Genomic DNA, 18,203 nt, shown 5'->3' with positions numbered 1-18,203 from the left:
TAAACAGCGCTCCTGCCATGGGCGGGGCAGACCCAAGGCAGAGACCTACTGCTTTTAACCCTTGCACCCCCAGCACAGTGCCCACCTGTGACAAGAAGTGCTTTAAAATGCTTGTTGAATAAATGAATTAACCCCCACATAGGGCTTTATATTTATCAAGGCAGAACAATGCAAGGCACACTTTGGATTCAAATGTAGATACAAACCAACTCTGACACTTACTAGCTGGGTGGACCTCCCAAATCACTTAACCTCTCTGAGCCTCATTTTCCCTATCTGTAAACAGCCCCACCTACCTTCCAGGTTTTTCTTAAAATAAAATTCATAATGGGTGACACAGAAAAACAAAATAATTTCCGATTATGAGAAACATTAAATCGTAAACTGTTGGCACCACAGTCCCCAAACCTTCTCGCTTCAGGACCCCTTTATATTCTTAACTGTCATTATATTCTTAAACATCAAATACCAAAGACCTTAACTTCAGAAAGGTTATACCTACTGACAAGCGCCCTATTAGAAATTAAAACCGGGCACCTTTTAAAACACTTACTGAAAAATATGCCTATTACGTGTTAACATAAATATGTATTTTTATGAAAAATACACTCTCCAAAACATGAGTAAGGAGGGCGTTCACTCTCGCAGCGCCTCTCGGGGTCTGGTTTACCAGGAGACAGGCGGCCCCGCAGGCGGCCCCGCCCCCGCCGCAGCGCGCCGTCCCCCGTGAGATACACGAACAGAGGGACGTTGCGCAGCCTCGCAGGGGGTGGCGCCACCCCCACCCTGCCTCCAGCCGCGGGGTCGCCAGGGTCACCCCTCGTGGCCTGTGCACGCTTAGTGCACACGTTAACCAAGTGAAAAAGCCACAGGGTCCCGGTACCTTGCAGACCCTGAACCCGCCTCCAGGACCTGCCAGGGGTCCGTGCACCACACCCCGAGGACCGCTGAGGTAGAGAAGGGCGGGTGTGAGGCGGGGAGCAGCGCCTTTCTGAAAGGGGGAGGCGGCCTCCGAGGAAGCCGAGGCGCTGAGACCCGCAGGAGCGAGCGCGCGTCTCCGAGCAGGCGCCCGCTGCGCGCCGTCGAGGCCCAGAGGCCCGCGCGCAGGCGAAGAGCGCTGCACGAGGGCCGGCCCCACGGGGCCGCGCAGCAGTGGGGCTTCAGGGTCGAGGGACGAGGGCGCCTCGGGACGGGCTTCATCAGGGTGTGGCCCTCTCATCCCACCTGAGAGAGGCGCCTCGGGCGCGCAGGCGAGGCGGCCGCCGGAGGCCCGCGGGAAGGGCCCCGCAGGCGCCGGCCTGGGAGAGCATGCGGGGGCCCAGCAGCCGCCCGAAGCGGCGGGCAGGGCCCGAGGGAACCGCTCCGGAGCTGGGCGATGCCGCGCGGGGGCGCGGAGGGGCTGTCTGGGGGTGCGGGCGGCACCAGGCGGACGGGAGGGACTGCGGGGCGCTCCTGCGGGGTCGGGTCTACCTTCTTCCTCTACCCTACGCCTTTCATCCAAGTAACTGAGCCCCGAGAGCCCCTGCACTGCACGCTGCTTTTTGCGGAAGTCATGTTAACAAAAACAGCAAAAAAATGTGACCCTGAGCAGACGAAGGCCAAGGCCGGGGGCGAGCGCCGAGCCCCGCTCCCAGGCGGCGAGGGGCCCGCACGAGGCGGCCGGCCTGCACTCCCGCCGGCGCGCGGGGCCTCCGGGCGGCGGCCCCCACAGCGCCCGGGAGTGTGCAGCGCGCCTCCCGCCTCTCTCCCCACACGCGCCGGGGCCCAGGGCGCCGCGGCGGCCTGCGTCCCCACACGCCGCCTCGCCCGGCGCCCGCCCGGGCCCCGCGCCTGAGGGGAGGCCGCCGCGGCGCCCCCGAGCCCGGGCCCGGCCCGCGGGCCCCCGGACGCCCGCCCCGCACAGGCGCCAATCGCGCGTCCCCCGGGCCCCCCGCCCCCACCCCGGGGCCGCACGCCGGGCCGGCGCCTTGGCGTCAGAACGGCCTCCCACGACCTGCGGCAGCCGGGCCGGGAGGGCGGCGGGCGGGGGAGCGGGAGGAGAACGCCGAGGACGGGGGGGGGGGGGGGAGGACGGCGAGGGCGGGGGAGGGGAGCGGAGGGGAGGGCGGCGGCGCGCGCCTCGCCCCCGGCCCCGCCGCCCGCCCGCGCGGCCCAGGAAAGTAGGCCCAGCCCGGCGGAGGGGCCGGCCGCGCCGCGCCGGTATCATTCCGCCCGCGCCCTGCGGCCCGGCAGTCAGGCGGCGGCGGTGGCGGCAGCGGGCGCGGGGCGCCCCGCCTCGGCCCCCGGCCCCGGCCCCGGCCCGCTCCGCCGCCCCCGGCCCGGCCCGCTCCCGGCGCCCCCCGCGCCGCATCCGGGGACTATATTCGCGCGGAGCGGCACAGCGCGGCCGGCCGGGCCGGAGCCGCTTACCGGTGTCGCCGCGCGCCTTGCTCTCCTTGGGCTTCGGGGGGCGGCCCCGCGGCATCGTCGGCGGCGGCGGCGGCCCACCCCTCGGCCGCACACACTCACACACATACACTCGGCGGAGCGCGCACGCGCGGGGGCGCGGCGCGCGCCCGGCCGGGCGGCGGAGGCGGGAGGAGCGGCCCGCACGGCCGCCGAGCCCCAGCCGAGCGCTCGCGGGCCTCACGGCGGGAAGGCGTTCGAGCGACCGAACGGGAGAGCTCGAACCGCGCCAACTTCGGCGGGTTCCATGGCCCGGCGGGCCGCGTTAGGGGCCTTGGGCGCGGGCGCGCGGTGGGGGCGGGGAGCGGCGCCGTGCGCATGCGCGCTCCGCCGTTCGGGCCTGGGCGGACGGAGGGCGAGTGGCCGCGGTCACCTGGCGGCGGGGCCTCGGGACGGACGGACGGCCGGCGGGACTGGGGGCGAGCGGCCGCGGTCACCTGGCGGCGGGGCCCCGGGACGGACGGCCGGCGGGACTGGAGCGAGTGGCCGCGGTCACCTGGCGGCGGGGCCTCGGGACGGCCGGCCGGCGGGACTGGGGGAGAGTGGCCGCGGTCACCTGGCGGCGGGGCCCCGGGAATGACGGCCGGACGGCCGGCGGCACTGGGGGCGAGCGGCCGCGGTCACCTGGCGGCGGGGCCTCGGGACGGACGGACGGCCGGCGGGACTGGGGCGAGCCGCCGCGGTCACCTGGCGTCGGGGCCCCGGGACGGAGGGCCGGCGGGACTGGGGCGAGTGGCCGCGGTCACCTGGCGCCGGGGCCTCGGGACGGACGGATGGCAGGCGGGGCTGGGGGCGAGCGGCCGCGGTCACCTGGCGGCGGGGCCCCGGGACGGACGGCCGGCGGGACTGGGGCGAGTGGCCGCGGTCACCTGGCGGCGGGGCCTCGGGACGGACGGCCGGCGGGACTGGGGGCGAGTGGCCGCGGTTACCTGGCGGCGGGGCCCCGGGAATGACGGCCGGCCGGCGGCACTGGGGGCGAGCGGCCGCGGTCACCTGGCGGCGGGGCCTCGGGACGGACGGACGGCCGGCGGGACTGGGGCGAGCGGCCGCGGTCACCTGGCGGCGGGGCCTCGGGACGGACGGACGGCGGGACTGGGGGCGAGTGGCCACGGTCACCTGGCGGCGGGGCCTCGGGACGGACGGACGGCCGGCGGCACTGGGGGCGAGCGGCCGCGGTCAGCTGGCGGCGACGCCTCCGGAGGTGTTGGGCAGCCGAGGTCACCCACCTGGTAGGGTCGTCGGGAAAATAAGTAGGAAAGGTGCTCTTGTAATGGGCAGAGGTGGTGACAGGGAGCTTTCCAGGTGGAGGCAGGTTAAAGAAACAACCCAGCCAGCGTCCTTCCTGGGCCGCGTGCCTGGTCTGCGTCCTGTGTGTGTCTGCGCTCGAGTAATTCCAGGGAAACTGCCGAGCGCTTCATCTCCCGGGGTTGTTTCAGGAAGGCCTTGGGGAACACCCTTGTGCAAAACACGAGGGCAAGAAGCCTGGGAGCCTAAATCTATCCAAAACGGGGATCTTGGATTGAGGAAGACGTACCTAGAAGTCATTAATGTCCCTATCCTTTGATGTGATGCATTAAAATTTACAATTTGAAATGTGTTGAGCTTTCATTTTTGTTGTTGTTGCCCATACTAACTTTCACAAAATCCTGACAGGAACATGACAGCAAAGTGTTAGGTGAGGTCAAGTAAGCCAAAAGAAGGCAGTCTAACATTATGTTAGTATCCTAAGGAAAATTAATTCACAGCCATAAATAATGACCACCAACTATATGCAGGGTATTATGGGGGAATGCAAAGGGCAACAAGAATCTGTCCCCCTAGGAAACTTGGAACATGGGGTGACAGACACAGATCCAGAGAACCTTGAGAAAAATACGAAAGACCCTCTCAACTGAAACTTAGTAAGTGGTTGGATTCTAACAGACGGTAAAGGGTTTACTACGTAGAAGCAACAGGGTAAAGAAGGAAAAGAATACATCCAGTTCCTGAAAAAACTACAGTCGTAAAAGGAAACAAGCTCAGGTTATTCAACCTCCAACATCAGCCCGCCAGTGAATGGCAAATGGGATTTAGCAAATATTAACATTTCCTGGTTTTTTAATTTAGTATGTTTTAGTGCCTTACATAAAATACTTCTAATCCTCACAACGTTCCTTCAAGGTGCTGTTTTACAGATGAGGTTCAGAGAGATTAAATGGTTTGTTTAAGGCTACACAGCCTGTAAACAAGTTATCCAAGACCCAAACCAAATCTGCTTACCTGTTAATCCTGTGCTCCTTTGCGTTGAAGCAGTCTACATAAGTTTAGACAAAATATGACAGTACTAGCATATGCTTATTAGGGCTAGAGTAAGGCTGAGAAAATAGACTGGAGGCAGATAGAATCCTTGGCCATTTATAAACCCACTTGCATGATGGTATGTGTGCATGTATACCCTATTTTGTTCTGGAAAGGAAGTAATCCATATCAGGGTAAAATAGATTAGGAAATCAGGACCATGGAAGAAAATAAAGTAAGCACCTAAACTAATAAAATCCTATGTAGTTATAAAAGGCAAATAGAAAATCAGACTCCAGATTTCTTAGCCCAAGTAGAGAAGTAGACATGTTTAGTTACAAGATTCTCACTTATCCATAGAGGAGAGCTGTATCCCTATCAGTGTACCCCATATGTAATTTCATAGGATTCTTTTCTCACCATACACGCACACCTACACATATCTACAGAGACAATTTTACTTCTTTCTGATGTGGATGCCTTGTATTTCTTTTTCTTGCCTAACTGCTCTGGCTAGGACTTTCCAGTGCAATGCTGAGTAGACGTGGTGAGAGTGGGCGCCCTTGTCTTGTTCCTGGTCATAGTGGGAGACCTTCGAACATTTCACCATGAGTAAGATGTTAGCTGTGGTTTTGTCACATATGGCCTTTATTATGTTGAGGTACATTCTTTATACACACAATTTGTTGAGGGTTTTTATCATGAAAGGATGTTGAATTCTGTCAAGTGCTTTTTCTACATCTATTGAAATGAATGTATGATTTCTATCTTTCTGTTAATATGGTGTATCTATAGTTTTCCATTGCTTCCCAGGGATAATTGCACTTGATCATGGTGTATGATCCTTTTAATGTGCTGTTGAAATCCGTTTGCTACTATTTTGTTGAAAATGTTTGCATGTGTGTTCATTAGAGGTATTGACCTATAGTTTTCTTGTAGTGTCTTTATCTGACTTCAGGATCAGGATGATTCTTGCCTCCTAAAATGAGTTTGGGAGTGTTCCTCTCTTCAGTGTTTTGAAAGAGTTTGAGAAGGACTGGTGTTAATTCTTCTTTAAATATTTGATAGAATTCACTGGTGAAACCACCTAGTCCTGGGCTTTTCTTTGGTGGGAGGTTTTTGATTACTGTTTCAATCTCCTTACTCATTGTTGGCTTATCCAGATTTTCTGTTTCTTCATGATTCAGCCTTAGTAGGTTGTATGTAGGTTGGTTTTCTAAATTCATCCTCCTGGATGTCAGAGAGTTCCATGGAAGACCGCTCTTTTCCTCCTTTTCATTTTTAAGTTGAGAACTATATCAGACATTAAAAAAGTGCGTATAAAACATATGCTCCCCAGAACCACCACACAGAGCACAGCTAGAAAACAGGACTGACACTGTGGAAGCTCCACATGTGATCCTGACGGAGAATGTCCTCCCCCTAGAGATACCTGCTCTCCTGATACTGTGATGTCCCTCGCCTTTATGGTTGTACAGTCCATTTAGATGTCTTTAAATAAATGGAGTATTCATCAGTTGGCCCAGCTTTGGAACGTTTTCTTAAAGTTCTTCCTAATTCTGCTCAGTGTTGTGTATGAGATTCACTGATGCCGATGCACATCGCTGTAGTTCATTTATTGTCACTGCTGTATGGGGTTTCGTTGTGAGACTGTACCATAGACCACTCAACCCATGATGGACTTTTGGGTTATGTCAAGTTCTGTTTTGTTTTTGATTTTGTTTTAATTTTTATTGGCATATAGTTGATTTACAGTTTACAATGTTGTATTCCTTTCAGGTGTACAGCAAAGTAAATCAGTTACATATACACATATATCCACCACCGCTCCCCCTTTTTTTTTTGAAGATTCTTTTCCCATACAGGCCATTACGGAGTACTGAGTAGAGTTCCCTGTGCTGTACAGCAGGTCCTTATTCGTTATCTGTTTTATATATAGTAGTGTGTGTATGTCAGTCCCAATCTCCCAATTTATCCCTCACCCCTTATCCCCTCATAACCATGTTTGTTTTCTACATCTGTGACTCAACTTCTGTTTTGTAAATAAGGTCATTTGTACCCCATTTTTTAGATTCTACATGTAAGTGATATCATATATTTGTCTTTCTGTGTCTGACTTAATTCAGTCAGTATGACAATCTCTAGGTCCATTCATGTTACTGCAAATGGCATTATTTTGTTCTTTTTTATGGCTGAGTAATATTCCATTGAGGTGCATGTATATTTTCAAATTAGAGTTCTTCCAGATATATGCCCAGGAGTGGGACTGCAGGATCATATGATTTTGTTTTTAAATCAATATGCTGCTATGAGTAGTCTTGTACTTGCCTTCCAGTATTGATATTTTAAATACAGTATGAAAGATATCTGTGCCTATTATTTTATTTTTTGCTTTCAATTTTTCCCATCATCTAAGTTTACTTTTCTCTACTTCCTTGCCTTCTTTTGGATTGACATTTTTTTCTCATTCTACTTTTTCCCTTTTACTAATTTGAAAGTTATATACTCTATTCTGTTGAGGGAACCCTAGAAACTTCAAGATGGTACTTATGAAAGTAGAATGTTAAATATCTTTACCCTTTTCCTAATTTACATACCATTGTTGTTCTGTGTTTTAATGCTACTTTTAAGCTTTGGAAGATATTATTATATTACTTTATTTAATCTGATTTGTCTAAATATACCTACGTGTTGTAATTTTCTTTTGTTCTCCACATTCCTTGTATATCTCACTTCACCTGCTGTCTCTTTCCCTCTGTCTCAAACACTTACTTTACAATTTCACTTAGTAAGCATGACTAGTGCCAAACACTCATTTTTTGTTACCTGAAAATTTTTTTTTGTCCTCATTCTTTTTTTTTTTCCATAGTATTTTTATTTTTTTGACATACAATAAACTGCATATATTTAAAGTTTACAGTTTGATTTTTTTTTCTTATTAGTAATGTATATATGGCAATCCCCATCTCCCAATTCATCCCCCCCAACCCCCCCCATGTCCTCTTTCTTAAAAGGAGCTTTTTATTGTTAAATAATTCTAGGTTGATGATCACTTTCTTTCAATTCACTGAAAACGTTCCATTTTTAGCTTGGCTTCTGTTGTGGGTGATGAAGAGTCAGTTATCAGTCTTTGTTCTTTGGAGGTTATCACCTTCACTGGAAGTTTTTAAGGCCCCTCTCAGCCACTGGTGTCTTGCAGAGTCACCATGGTGTGCCTAAGTGTGGATTCTTTCCATTTACACTTTCAACAATTCATCAGGAATCCTTGAAACTATAAATGAAATTTCTTTCTCCTGCAATCCCAACCAGATATATGATAGGACTTCTCATTTTATTCTCCATGTTTCTTAACTTTTCTTTCAAATTTTCTGCCTCTTTTTCTTTCTGTAGTGCATTATGGATACTTTTTTTAGATTTATTTTGCAATTCACCAATTTTACCTTCTGCTATGTCTTCAGTTAAATCTATTCACTGAGTTTGATAATTCAGTTATCTTCTGTTTATCTCTTGTAATTTGGTTCTTTTTCAAATTTATTTGGTAAGTTTTTCCAACTTTTTAATGGTAAAATTATCAAACGTACAAAAAAAGTTGAAAGAATAGTCAAATGAACACCCGTATACTGATACCTAGATTCAAGAGTCTTACATTTTTTGCCATATTTGCTTTATCTAATTTTTCCTTTCTTTTTGTCCAAACTATTTTAAATAAGTTGTAGACATCACATTTTATCCCTAAATAGTTCAGCATAAATCTCCTAAGAATTCTGGCATTTTCTTACATATCCACAATAACATTATTATACCTACAAAAATTACCAGTAATCTCCTAACATAGTTAATACCTAGTCCATGTTCAAATACTCCCAGTTGTCTCTGAAATTTGTTTTCCCAATCAGGATCCAATAAGGATTAATGGCTTAAGTTTTTATTGTGCCTCGTTTTATTTTTAACAGTTTTATTTAGATATAATTTACATACAATAAACTGCACACACTAAAGAGTGAAGTTTAGTAAGTTCTGACACATGTACAGATGTGAAACCATCAGCACAATCAAGGTGTGAACATATCCTACCACCCCCGAAACCTGCTTATTCTGCTTTGTATTCCTTCCTTCCCCTACTTCCTACTCCTCATTTCCCTGGCTACCACTCATCTTCTTTTTGTCACTATAGATGAACTGCATTTTCTAAAATTTCGTATAAATGGAACTCATACAATATGTATTCTTTTTGTCTAATTTCTCTCACTCAGAATAATTGTTTTGAAATGTATACATGTTGTTGCATGAACCAATAATTGATTACTTTTTATTGCTGAATAGTATTTCTTTTCTTTTTGTATTGAGATATGATTGACATATAACATTGTATTAGTTTCAGGTGTACAACATAATGATTTGACAATTGTAAATACTGTGAAATTATCACAATAATTCTAGTTAACTTCCATTACCACACAGTTACAATTTTTTTCCTTATGCTGAGAACTTTTAAGATCTATTCTCTTAGCAACTTTCAAATATACAACACAGTATTATTAACTATAGTTACCATTAGTAACTCTAGTTACATTACATTCCTAGGACTTATTTCTTTTATAATATGGAATGCTTCACAAATTTGCACATCATCCTCGTGCAGGGCCCATGTTAATTTTCTCTGTATTGTCCCATTTTTAGTGCTGTTGAAGCAAGCACGGAATAATGTTTCATTGTGTGGATATAGCACAGTCTCTCTAACCACCCAGCTTAGATGGATGTGTAGATTGTTTTCAGGTTTTGACTTATAAACAGGATGCAGACTAGGGTAAGAGAAACAAGGCACCTTGTGCACAAGCTTAAGGAGGCGCTCACTGTGGGGTTTGTGCCAGTGTCCACTTACCTTGCCCTCCTACCAGCCCTGCCTGCAGACAGAACTGCTATGAACATTTGTGTCAAGTCCTGGCATGGACATAAACTTTCATTTCTCTTGGGTAAATACCGAGTGGTGTGGCAGGGTCATATGGTAGTCATATCTTTATTTTTTCTAGAAGCTGCTAAACTGCTTTCCAAAGTGGTTGTACCATCTTACATTTCTACCCACAGTGCCTGACCTTCCAGTTGGTTCACTTCCTCACAAACATTTTGGAATGGTCAGCCTTTTGAATTTTAGTCTTTCTAGTGGGTGTGTAATGGTATCTCACTGTGGTTTTAATTTGCCTTTCTTTAGTAACTAATGATGTTGAGCATCTCTTCATCTGCTGATTTGCTGTCCGTGTATTGTCCTAGATGTAGTGTCTGTTCAAATCTTTTGCCCAGTTTTAATTGGATTGTTTGTCATCTTATTATTGAATTGTAGACTTATTTATATATTCCAAATATAATTTATTTGTCAGATATGTTTTGCAATATTTTCTCCTAGTATGTGGCTTGCCTTTTTATTTCCATAACAGTATTTTTTGAATAGCATAAGTTTTCATTTCTTTGAGGTCCAAACTACCAATTGTTTCATGTCTTTTATCATTTTTAAGAAACTTTGTCAAAGTCATTAAGATTTTCTGTGTTTTCTTCTGGAAGTTTTAGCTCTTATTTTTAGGCCTTTCTCCAACTTGAGTTAATTTTTGTATGTGGTATGAGGTAAGGGTTGAGATTTATTTTTGTCAGTATGCTATCCAATTGTTCCAGCACCATTTATTTAAAAGATTATCATTTCTCCATTGAAATGCCATGTTTAAAATTAGTTATACATGTATCAGTCTATTTTGAACTCTATTCTGTTCTATTACTTTTTTTCTTATCTTTTCTCCAATGCTACATTGTCTGTAATACTGTACCTTTATAACAAATCTTGAAACCATGTAAAGTTCTCTAAATTTGTTCTTTTGCAAAGTTGTCTTGGGTATTCTAAGTCATTTTGACATTTCCTGAATTTTAAAACCAGCTTGTCAATTTCTTAAAAAAAATTTTGAGTTTTTGAGTAGAATTACTTTGAATCTTTAGATCGACATGGAGTAAATGTACACGTTAACAATATTAAGTCATCCAACCTATGACCACAGAATCTCTGTTTATTCAAGTTTCCTTTAATTTCTCTTTGCTATAATTTGTAGCTTTTAGTGATCAACTTTTGCCATCTTTTGTCAAATATATCCCTCCCGTTTCATATTTTTAATGTTTTATTAAATATATTGTTTATTAGCTTCAAGTTGATTGTTTGATTTTTCAATATTGTCTCCTTATCCTGAAACCTTGTTAAACTTATTTATGTCATTCTAGCTTTTTCTGCAGATTCCAAAGGATTTTTTAAATAAATGAATATGATTTTGGCAAATAAACATTTTACTTATTTTCCAATGTGGAGCTTTTTTTTCTTTTTTCTTTTTCTTGCTTTGTTTCACTGGCTAGAACCTCTAATAATACTTCTAGTACTAATGGATAGACATGATAACAGCAAATGTATTCTTCCTCTTTGATATTAGAGAGAAAGAATGCAGTCTTTCCCCATTAATTGTATTAGCTATAGGTTTTTTTAAAAAATAAATTTATTTATCTATTTATTAGCTGTATTGGGTCTTCGTTGCTGCACACGGGCTTTCTCTAGTTGTGGTGAGTAGGGGCTACTCTTCATTGTGGTGCATCGGCTCCTCATTGCCATGGCTTCTCTTGTTGCAGAGCAGGAGCTGTAGGCACGCAGGCTTAAGCAGTTGTGGCACATGGGCTCAGTAGGTGTGGCTCACGGGCTCTAGAGTGCAGGCTCAATTGTTGTGACACATGGGCTTAGTTGCTCCATGGCATGTGGGATCTTCCTGGGGCAGGGATGGAACCCGTGTCCCCTGCATTGGCAGGCGGATTCTTAACCACTGCACCACCAGGGAAGCCCCTGGCTATAGGTTTTTTGTAGAGGACATTCCCTTCTTTTCCTAGATTGTGAGAGTGTCTTTTATGAATGAATGTTGGATTTGCTAAAATATTGTTAAGAACCTTTACATCTAGTTCATGAGGCATGTTAGTCTGTAGTTGTCCTTGTAATGTGTCTTTGTGCTCTTAGTATCAGGGTAATACTGGTCTCATAGAATGACTTGTGAAGTGTTCCTTCCACTTGGATTTTATGGAAGAGTTTAGCATTAGCACAGTTTTCAAGTCACAGAAATAGTGTTTAGGTTCTTTGATGTGTTGTTGTTGTTTGTTTCTCATCTGCCAAGAATTAAACACCAGCAGCCAGTTCTCAAGCTAAGGTAATGAAGATGGAAACAAAAACGCTGGGTATCAACGTGCCACCACCAGGCACATGTCTAACCTCTTTCAGTTGTTCCAGGAATAGAAGTGGAGACTCCCACTTTAGGAAAGTTTGTTGCAAGAGGCTGAATAACCTGCCTGAGGGCACGCAGCACGTCTTGGAGCTCATCGTGGAAGGCAGGCCTGTGGGCGCCGGGAGCCGTGGGCGCCCGGAGCCTTGGGCCCTGCGGGCTCCCGCGCACGCGACGAGCACGTGCAAGCGCCACCGGCCGCCGAGCTCTGGGCGGGCGTCGGAGTTCCCGCCAGACTCGCTGAGTTCAGATGCCAGACGGAGCTAGGCTCCGACACCTGCCTGCAGGTGACACTGCCCGCAGTACTTCCGGAAATGAGCCGAGTTAGTTGGGCACCTAGAAAGTTGAAATAACATGATAGCAGAAATAATAACATGATAATTAGATAAATACAATGGTTACTAGGAACAAGCTAGAACTGCGGTGACACGCATCTGCCTGCCTCACCGCTTTCTCAAGAAGCGCTCAGCAGCTCGAGGACACGGCAGAGGCCCCCGCGGACCCGCCTGCCTGAGGACAGCCAGAAACCGACTGGAGAGTCGGGGGTGGGGGGTGGACGGGAGTGGGCTGTGGGGGTGGGGGGATGGGGTGTGGAGGGGTGGGGGTGTGGAGTGGGCTGTGTGGGGGGTGGGGAAGGTGGGGTGGGGGGAGGGGTGGGATGGGGTGTGCCGGGGAGTGGGCTGTGGGGGTGTGGTGGGTGGGGGTGTGGAGGTGTGGAGTGGGCTGTGGGGGGGAGGGGTGTAGTGGGAGGGGGTGTGGGGGTGGGGTATGGAGGTGGGGGGAGTGGGCTGTGGGGGGGAGGGGTGTAGTGGGAGGGGGGTGTGGGGGGTGGGGGGAGTGGGCTGTGGGGGCGGGTCTGTGAGGGGCGGGCCGAGGCACACCAGGCCGCCACCGCGAGGGCGACCTCACGGGGCACAGGCAGCTGAGGCGGAGCGCGGAGCGGCGTGAGGGAAACAGCGCTCGGACGCGGGGCCGCGGCGCGCGCGGGGGACCGGGCCCCGCGGGAAGGGGAAGCGCGGCGGCCCGGGGTGGGTCAGGCCCGGCCGCCGCGGGGCTGGAGCCCCGGAAAACCGCGTTTGCCGGCCGAGCGTGAGGAAGGCCCCCGGACGCCAGGAGAGCGAGCCGCTGCTGGGAAACCTGCAGCGTTTCCTCCCGCAGCCTCGGAGCTGCCGGGAGCGAGCGAGGCCCGCCGCCTCGGCCGGGAAACGCCGTCGCGGGTCGGGCGTCCCTCTGGCCTCGAGCGGCGGTAGCGGGGACCCGCAGCCCCCGTTTCTCCAGGGAGCGCCGGGGCGGACGGCGGCGCGGCGGCGGCCCCGAGCAGCGCGCTCCCGGGGCCAGGCTCGGCGGCCCGCTCGTCCCCGTCGCCGGGCTGCGGGCGGCTCCGGGCCGCGAGGTGTCACGAGCCCGCGGGGACCCCGCGCCCCTCGCGGGGAGGCGGGCGGCCTCGCCCCGGAGCCCGTGCGGGCGCGCGCTCCTTCCCGCCGCCGCTGTCTCAGCTGTGCTCCCGCCGGTGGGATTCAGGCTGTCTCTGTTCTGTTGCTGCTGTTGTTAGAGTCATACTGCCCTGAACAGTCCTAGGCACGCGGCTGTACGCAGGCCGGGTGGTAGGCGCGGAGTTAGACCCGAAATGCTTTTCCGACGTGATCCCAGGAATACACAGTCTCACCAGCCGAGTCTGGACACCCCCGCCTCACCGTCTGCGGCGGCCAGACTCACCTTCTGTCCGCCTCTGGGGTCTTATTTCAGGTTTCCTAATTTTTAGTGAAGTTGAACTTTTCTTCATGTGTTTTCCCTCTTCACTGAGTTGCCTGTTCCTCTTTTTGCCCACCTCACACATTAGGTTTATATTCTTTACTATAAGATCTATAGTCATTATATATTCTGAACACTAATATTTTATCCGATAAGTGTGTTATACATGACTTTCCGTTCGGTGGCCTATTTTGGTTTCTCGTTTCAGAAATTCAGGTTTTAATTCCAGCGCGATTTCGTGGACCCGGCTTTTCGCCCATCCCACGGAGCATCGCGGTTGTTCATCGTGACCCTTCCTCACGCCCCCGGAGGCCCCGCCCGGCCCCGCGGCCTGTGTCCCCCGCGCTGCGGCGACCTGACCCGGGGGTCCCCGCTCTGGGGCCCCCTTCCCCGCCCCGCCCGCAGCCCCACAGTCACCCCGTCACCCTGATACCCGCTGCCCTGTTAGCGCGGGGTCTGTCTCCCCTCTGGGCTTTGGGTTTTCATTGCCCCCCGGCGGGCGGACCTGTAGGGGGAGGCTGGTCCCAGCCAGGGAGCCGCGGGGTGCGGAGAGTCACCGCACCGGGAGGGGCGGGGTGGGCGGAGCATGCGACCCGGCCCGGGGACAGATGCGGGTGGAGCGGGCTCGCCCCTCGCCCAGCGCCCCGGCCGGGGCTGCCCTCGCGGACACGGCAGGGGGCTCCACCTCCAGGCGGCTAGGGCCGGGATGAGGGTGTCCGCGCGGAAAGGAAAGAGACGCTAGGAGCGGGACGGAGAGAACGGACAGGGAACGAGGACCCAGGCCGCGCCGGGGGCGCAGGCGCGCCACCTGGCGGCAGGTCAGGCGCCGCGCGTCCTCGGGAGCCACGCAGCCCCGGCCGCTCGCGGTGCGCGCTGGGGTCACCCCCGCTCATCACGACAGTGTGCGCTGAGCGACGGCCCTGAGGGTTTGCTTGTTTTCATTAATAAAGTTTTTTTTAATAGTTTTACATTTTCAGAAAAATGGAGCGTCTGGCACAGGGAGTTCCCATGTACTCTCCCCCCAGTATACACACCGTTTCTTAGTAACACCTTGCATTAGTGTGTTACATTTGATGCAATTAATGACATTAACATTAACCAAATTTCATACCTTAAGGTTCGCTTTTGTACAGTTCTATGGCATTTGACAAATGCCTGCTATGTACACACATTATAGTATCACAGAGACTAGGTCGCTGCCCTCAGCTGGCTGTGTTCTACCTAAGCACCTCTCTCCCCACCGCCCCCTGATCTTTCTACTGTCTCTATATTGCCTTTTCAAGAATGTCATACAGTCAGAATCATGCCGTTTGTGTCCTGTTCAGATTGGCTTCTTTCTGTTAGCAATGTGCTTTTAAGATTCCTCCATGTTGACAAGCGGGCAGACAGCTGTATCAAGCAGTATCAGCAGTATTTTGTCTTGTGGAACTGAAAACCACAGCCACAGAAAGATAGAGAAAATGAAAAAGCAGAGGACTTTGTACCAGATGAAGGGACAGGATAAAACCCCTGAAGAACAACTAAATGAAGAAGAGATAGGCACCCTTCCAGAAAAAGAATTCAGAATAATGATGGTGAAGATGATCCAGGACTTTGAAAAAAGACTGGATGCAGAGATCAAAAAGCTTACCAAAGACCCAGAAGAATTAAAGAGCAAACAAACAGAGATGTGCAACAGAATAACTGAAATGAAAAATACACTGGAAGGAACCAACAGCAGATTAACTGAGGCAGAAGGGTGAATAAGTGACCTGGAAGACAGAATGGTGATAATCACTGATGCAGAAAAGAATAAGGAAAAAAGAATGAAAAGAACTGAAGACAGCCTAAGAGACCTCTGGGACAATGTCAAACGCGCCAACATTCGCATTGTAGGGGTCCCAGAAGGAGAAGAGAGAGAGAAAGGACCTGAGAAAATACTGGAAGAGATTCTAGTTGAAAACTTCCCTAACATGGGAAAGGAAATAGCTACCCAAGTCCAGGAAGCGCAGAGAGTCCCAGGCAGAATAAACCCAAGAAGAAACATGCCAAGACGTATAGTAGTCCAACTGACAAAAATTAAAGACAGAGAAATGTTATTAAAAGCAACGAGGGAAAAATGACAAATAACACACAAGGGAACTCCCATAAGGGTAACAGCTGATTTCTCAGCAGAAATTCTGCAAGCCAGAGGGAGTGGCGTGATATATTTCAAGTGATGAAAGGGAAGAACCTACAACCAAGAATACTCTACCCAGCAAGGATCTCATTCAGATTCGATGGAGACATCAAAAGCTTTATAGACAAGCAACAGCTAAGAGAATTCAGCACCACCAAACCAGCCCTACAACAAATGCTAAAGGAACTTCTCTAAGCGGAAACATAAAAGAAGAAAAGGACCTACAGAAACAACAACAGAACAATTAAGAAAATGGTAATAGGAACATGCATATTGATAATTACCTTGAATGTAAATGGACTAAATGCACCAACCAGAAGACACAGACTGGCTCAATGGATACAAAAACAAGACCCATATATATGCTGTCTCCAAGAGACCCACTTCAGACCTAGGCACACATACAGACGGAAAGTGAGGGGATGGAGAAAGATATTCCATGCAAATGGAAATCAAAAGAAAGCTGGAGTAGTAATAGTCACATCAGATAAAATAGACTTTAAAATAAAAAATGTTATGAGACAAGAAAAGACATTACATAAAGATCAAGGGATCAATCCAAGAAGAAGAGATAACAATTATAAGTTTATATGCATCCAATATAGGAGCAGCTCCATACATAAGGCAAATGCTAACAACTATGAAAGAGGAAATACAAGGCAGAAATAGAGACAGATGTAGAGAACAAACACATGGACACCAAGTGGGGAAAGCGGGGAGGGTGGGGGGGGTGAATTGGGAGACTGGGATACCTAATTGTACACTCTAAATGTATGCTGTTTACTGTCTGTTAACTGTATCTCAATCAAAGTTCTTTAATAAAAAATTCCTCCATGTCCTCTGTGTGGCTTGATAGCTCACTTCTTACTGCTGAATAATATTCCATTGTCTGAATGCGCCATAGTTTGCTTATCCATTCACCTGCTGAGGGACATCTTGTTTGTTTCCAAGTTTTCACGACTCTGAATAAAGCTGCTATAAACATCCCTGCAGATTTTTGTGTGGACATAAGTTTTCAACTCCTTTGGGTAAATACCAAGGTGCGTGCTTCCTGGATCACATGATAAGACTGTATTTAGTCTGATGAGGAACCGCCAAACTGTCTTCCAAAGAGGCTGCACCATTTTGCACTCCCTGCAGCGAGTGAGAGTTCCTGTTGCTCTACATCTTCGCCAGCGTTTGGTGCTGTCCAAGTCCCGGATTGCCGTTCAGAGAAGGGGTGTCCAGCTGTGTCACTGCTGTTTTGATTTGCAGTGTTCTGAGGACATATGACCCGGAGCATCTTTTCATATGCTTATTTTCCATCTGCATATCTTCTTTTGTGAGGTAACTATTCAGATCTTTGCCCATTTTTAAAATTGGGTTGTTTATTATCTTGTTGTTGAGTTTTAACTTTATTTTGGGTACCTTTTTTTTAAACAATATGCATTTTGCAATACATTTTAATACATATGAAATAAATACAGAGATATTTAAATGAAACATATTTGTTGGGTTGTTGCCTGAAATTATTTCCTATACCATTTGTTGTATGCATACAACATTTTGGGGTATATTATTTGAATCTCCCAATTAAAGTGAAATAGCAGCAGTAACACAGAACCATTTCTGCAGACATACGATTAAAGCCAAACAACCCTCATGGCACTTACAGACGCTCATGTCTCACAGGCTGCAGCTTCGGTTACGTCTCTACTTTCAAACAGATGGGCTATTATGACCCTTGGAGCAGGAGGCTTAACACACACCAACATTCACTCTGCACTGTCTGCCTGGGAACTCACTTACGTGCAGATTTAAACTATATGTATTTCCTAGTTTTTAAATACCTTACTCCATGCAGGCTGCAATAACAAAGTACCATAGGCTGCATGTCTCATAAACAGCAAACATTTATTTCTCACGGTTCCAGAGGCTGGAACCTGAGATCATGTGCTGCTGTGATTGAGCTCTGGGGAAGCTCTCCTCTGAGCTGCAGACGGCTGTCTTCTTGCTGTGTCCTCACATGGCAGAAGGGGAGAGAGAGCTCCCTGGGGCCTCGTTTACAAGGGCACTAGTCCCACCATGAGGGCTCCACCTCTGTGACCTAATCACCTCCAAGAGGCGTCACCTCCTAACACCGTCACACTGGGGGTTAGGTTTCAAGCCATGAATTTTGGGGGGACACACACATTCAGTCCACAGCAACACCTTAACATACGTGATGTAAACAAAGAAGAACAGGGGCCTTTGCTCACCGCCCAGTTTTGTAAGGGTTAACCTGCTAGAGTGCCCACTGCCTCGTA

General features: G+C 49.3%; 2 protein-coding genes and 1 pseudogene across 6 annotated transcripts in view; all 3 read right to left on the bottom strand.

Moving 5' to 3' along the window:
• Positions 1-2,697, bottom strand: part of ZNF236 (zinc finger protein 236) — an 85,817-nt gene extending 83,120 nt beyond the window's left edge. For all 5 annotated transcript variants that reach the window (XM_057698920.1, XM_057698923.1, XM_057698921.1 and 2 more), the window contains exon 1: positions 2,410-2,697. In XM_057698920.1, coding sequence (XP_057554903.1) covers positions 2,410-2,464 — 55 coding nt within the window. In that variant the 5' untranslated portion in view covers positions 2,465-2,697. The remainder of the gene's footprint in view (positions 1-2,409) is intronic.
• Positions 2,626-14,653, bottom strand: LOC130830948 (basic salivary proline-rich protein 1-like). The gene is made up of 8 exons (XM_057698222.1): positions 14,569-14,653; positions 14,323-14,498; positions 12,918-13,550; positions 12,072-12,271; positions 3,439-3,671; positions 3,192-3,374; positions 2,883-3,132; positions 2,626-2,785 (listed from the first exon to the last, which is right to left on the bottom strand). The coding sequence occupies exons 1-8, from the start codon at positions 14,651-14,653 to the stop codon at positions 2,626-2,628; spliced, it is 1,920 nt and encodes a 639-aa protein (XP_057554205.1).
• Positions 9,320-9,420, bottom strand: LOC130832126 (U6 spliceosomal RNA; annotated as a pseudogene).
• Positions 14,654-18,203: the final 3,550 nt, after the last annotated feature.

Source organism: Hippopotamus amphibius, chromosome 11 (genome assembly GCF_030028045.1).
Source record: "Hippopotamus amphibius kiboko isolate mHipAmp2 chromosome 11, mHipAmp2.hap2, whole genome shotgun sequence".
Classification (NCBI taxonomy): domain Eukaryota; kingdom Metazoa; phylum Chordata; class Mammalia; order Artiodactyla; family Hippopotamidae; genus Hippopotamus; species Hippopotamus amphibius.
This window is presented reverse-complemented; position numbering and strand designations above follow the sequence as displayed.